Source organism: Pteropus vampyrus, unplaced genomic scaffold, assembly GCF_000151845.1.
Source record: "Pteropus vampyrus isolate Shadow unplaced genomic scaffold, Pvam_2.0 Scaffold275, whole genome shotgun sequence".
Lineage (NCBI taxonomy): Eukaryota > Metazoa > Chordata > Mammalia > Chiroptera > Pteropodidae > Pteropus > Pteropus vampyrus.
Genome location: NW_011889056.1, coordinates 175942 through 179111, shown reverse-complemented (window position 1 = coordinate 179111; position 3170 = coordinate 175942). Strand labels below are relative to the sequence as shown.

Sequence of the window (3170 nt, the reverse complement as noted above, 5' to 3'; positions counted from 1 at the left end):
AGAGATTCTAGAAAGCCAGGGATGAGTCTCCCAAAAGCTCCGGGCTGGCTACAAGGACGTGGTCCTTGGAGTGCAACTCCTCTTGCCAAGCCAGCTCCGGCCTCCAGGCGCTCCTACCCTGCCCTGGCAGCCTGTCTGCAGTGGGCACCAGGGCCTTTCAGTGGCTCTGCCATCCCAGGTGGCGGTGGCCTGCCCCACGTGTCCAGAGTGGAGCCTGAAACTGGAGGCCAAAGCCCGAAGTCCACAGGGGAGGGGCCTGGAAACCACAGGGGCGGGGTGGGGGACCAGAGGTGGATGACCACCACCACCCAAGTTCTCAGAGCAGCACTTCCACTGGCCCTTCAGGCCCTTCGAGGAGGGGTTGTCCCTCTGAGGTGCCCTGCCCCCATCCCTGGCCATGGCCTGCGGACACCTGGCTGGCTGCCCCTCTGACAAGCCCCAACTTGTCTAAAGCCAACCCGTGGATTCAGCTTAGGCTCCAGCTGGGCCCTGCCACATCTAGAAGGCACCTGACTGGCAATAAATGCTCGGAAATGTCCCCCACCCCAGCCCTGTGTCAATCAGGGTCCACTCCTTGGCGGCCTCTCCTTTCACGGGACTGCTCTCCCCAAGTGAGCTGTTCCCATGACTTTCATTGCCCTGTGTGTGCATGCGCATGCACATGTGTTCCGGCCCCAGCTTGCCCTCTGGCTCAGACCCCTCCTCTGAGCTGCATGCACACGCTCACGACTCTTGGGGTGCTCCCAGCCCTCAAGAAGTATTCCTCCAGGGGCCTCAGACCACGGGGGGAACCACGCCTCCACCCTGCCCACTCCCTTCCTCTGACCTCACGAACAATGTGTCTCCACAGGTCCCTGTGCTGACCGCCCCTCCTCAACCCAAGATTGAGCTGGAACCTGGCTCCTCTCCCACATTTCCTGCACTGTCTAACTGGACCCTCTCCCCAAGTCCGCCCATCCACCTGCAGCTCAGTGTGCCCATCTCAGCCCTCTGCAGCTTTGCCACCCTGGGGCTTCCTGTGACTGAAGCTGGGTCCTGAGCTCTGTGAGGAGGACGCTCTGCATGGTACAAAGTGTATGTGAAACTGTACGTGGGAACTGTCGGCTGACGGGAGTAATCTTGATGTCGCTGTGGGAATTTTTTAAAGCCTAATCAGTCTCAACATTTTATTCATATTCTCCTTCTTCTTCCTATTATTATTAATCATTTACTCCACCGGTTCCCAACCTTTTAGCATCAGGGACCGGGGCTCCTATGAGAATCTAATGCCTGATGAACTGAGGTGGAGCTGAGGAGGGGAGGCTGGTGTTGGGGAGCGGCTGGCCTGCTGCTTATCTCCTGCTGTGTGGTCCGGTTCTTAACAGGCCACGGATCGGTACTGGTCCATGGGCTGGGGATTGGGGACCCTTGATCTAATAGTTGGCAACATACTTGATAGCAGAACGAAGCTAAGTAATTAGTCTTTGACCAACTGCTCTGGGTGTGGAGGCCTCCCTTCCAACCATGACCCACAAGCCCTTCTGAGTGTGCCCTGTTCACCTCCCTGGACTCTTGCCTCAGGGCCCAAGGAGCCCCTGGGTGCCTCACAGCCTCTACTCTGGGCAGAGTGTTGGGCCCACCTGCGGGGCACTGGCCCCTACTGTGAGGGGTGACCCACCAGGCCTACAGGACATTCCCTGAGGCCCAGCTCTTTGCTTATGAACATTATTACGCTTGTCCTGCTAGCTCGTCGTAACACCTGCATCCCTAGCGAGAGGGAAGCAAGGGGGAAAGGAATGGCAGGATGCCTGGGAGGGACGCAAGGAGACAGAAGCCCACGCTGGTGGGTGGCCGTGTTGGACCCATACAACATGGTCAGGCGCCCCAGACCTGCTCATAGAGAAACGGCCCAAGGGTGCCATGTTTCTTTCTCCGCCAGGCCCCTGTGCTGACTGCCCCTCCTCTCGGCTAGTGAGGGGACTTGACCAAGGGCCTGACTCCTGGCCCCTGGCCAGTGCCCTTGCCCTGAGCCTGCCCAGCTCAGCAGAGATTGCTGGGCTATAGAACACATGGCCCAGAATAGTGCTATGATGCTGACGGGTGACATTCTATCACTGGGCCACCGTGGTGTGTGGCACCTCCCATCCCCAAAAGGAGAAACCCAAGAACGCCAGGCACCCCGGTGCCAGTCCAGGAAGAAGGGTACGTGGCTGTGTGCGCGGAGCCAGCGCACTGTGCCTCTGGATTCCTTCTCTCCTGGCCTGCCACTCCTGGTGGGCCCTGCTTGCTTTGTTTTTGTGGGTGGCCTGTGGCTGCCCAGGAAAGCCCCGGCTCCCACCGCCCAAGGAAGAAGCCCTGCGTGGGGGACAAAGGAAGAGCAGCCAGGCTCTAGCCAAGCTCCACCTCAGGCCTCTGAGCATACTATCCGAGGGGGCCACTGCTCTGGGGACTGTCCCTGACACTGGCCTTTCTGGGGCAGGCCTGTGTCCCCAGGCCTTCCAGGCTGTGCTCTGGGTGTTCTCTTAGAAGCTGGTGCCAGCACTGTGCAACCTGGGCTTGGCTCTACTGGCTACAGTGTGCCTTATGGGGTAGGGGCTGTGCCAAGAACCCAGGCCAGGCGGGCACAGGTAGACATACACAGCACCCTTACCTGGAGTGCACCCCCTGCTGCTGACATAGGAATTCAGCACGAGGAGCAGTCGGGGCACCCTAAGATTTCCTGGCTCCCCTGGGAGGGGGTCTGCCAGGCGCTCTGCGGCCTGCAGGTGCTTGGCAAATGCTCCACTCTGGAAGCACAGATGCTACCTTGGTGGGCCTGCTTCAGGAGCCCAGTCTAAGGACAGCTGGGGTGACAGAAGTACCTCAAAGGCGGGGAAAGGGGCCAGGCCGAGGCCTTCCACCTGGTTGCTTGGGCCCCCCCACCCTTTCCAGCCCAGGACCTGGGGTTGCCACAGGCCTTCACCGGAGGGAAGAAAAGCAGAAATAAAGAAGCCCCAGGCTTAGAGGGGGCACAGAGAAGCAGGACCTGGGAACTGACTGAAGGTGGCCCCTCATGACTCCCCTTTCTGTTCTGTCTCCAGTGCTACCCCAAGTGCAGCGACACACAGAGCCATATTGCACAGTGTTTCTTTAATTGAAAGACAACAACTGACCTCAGAAGCGGCCCCTCCTCAAGCTGGATGTGATTGCTC

At 59.4% G+C, this 3170-nt stretch overlaps 1 protein-coding gene across 1 annotated transcript in view; it reads right to left on the bottom strand.

Moving 5' to 3' along the window:
- Positions 1-1721: 1721 nt before the first annotated feature.
- The window catches only part of BGN (biglycan), an 8833-nt gene continuing 7384 nt past the window's right edge, over positions 1722-3170 (bottom strand). The window contains exon 9 of the mRNA XM_011375584.2: positions 1722-1746. Within this exon, the coding sequence (XP_011373886.1) occupies positions 1722-1746 (25 nt within the window). The remainder of the gene's footprint in view (positions 1747-3170) is intronic.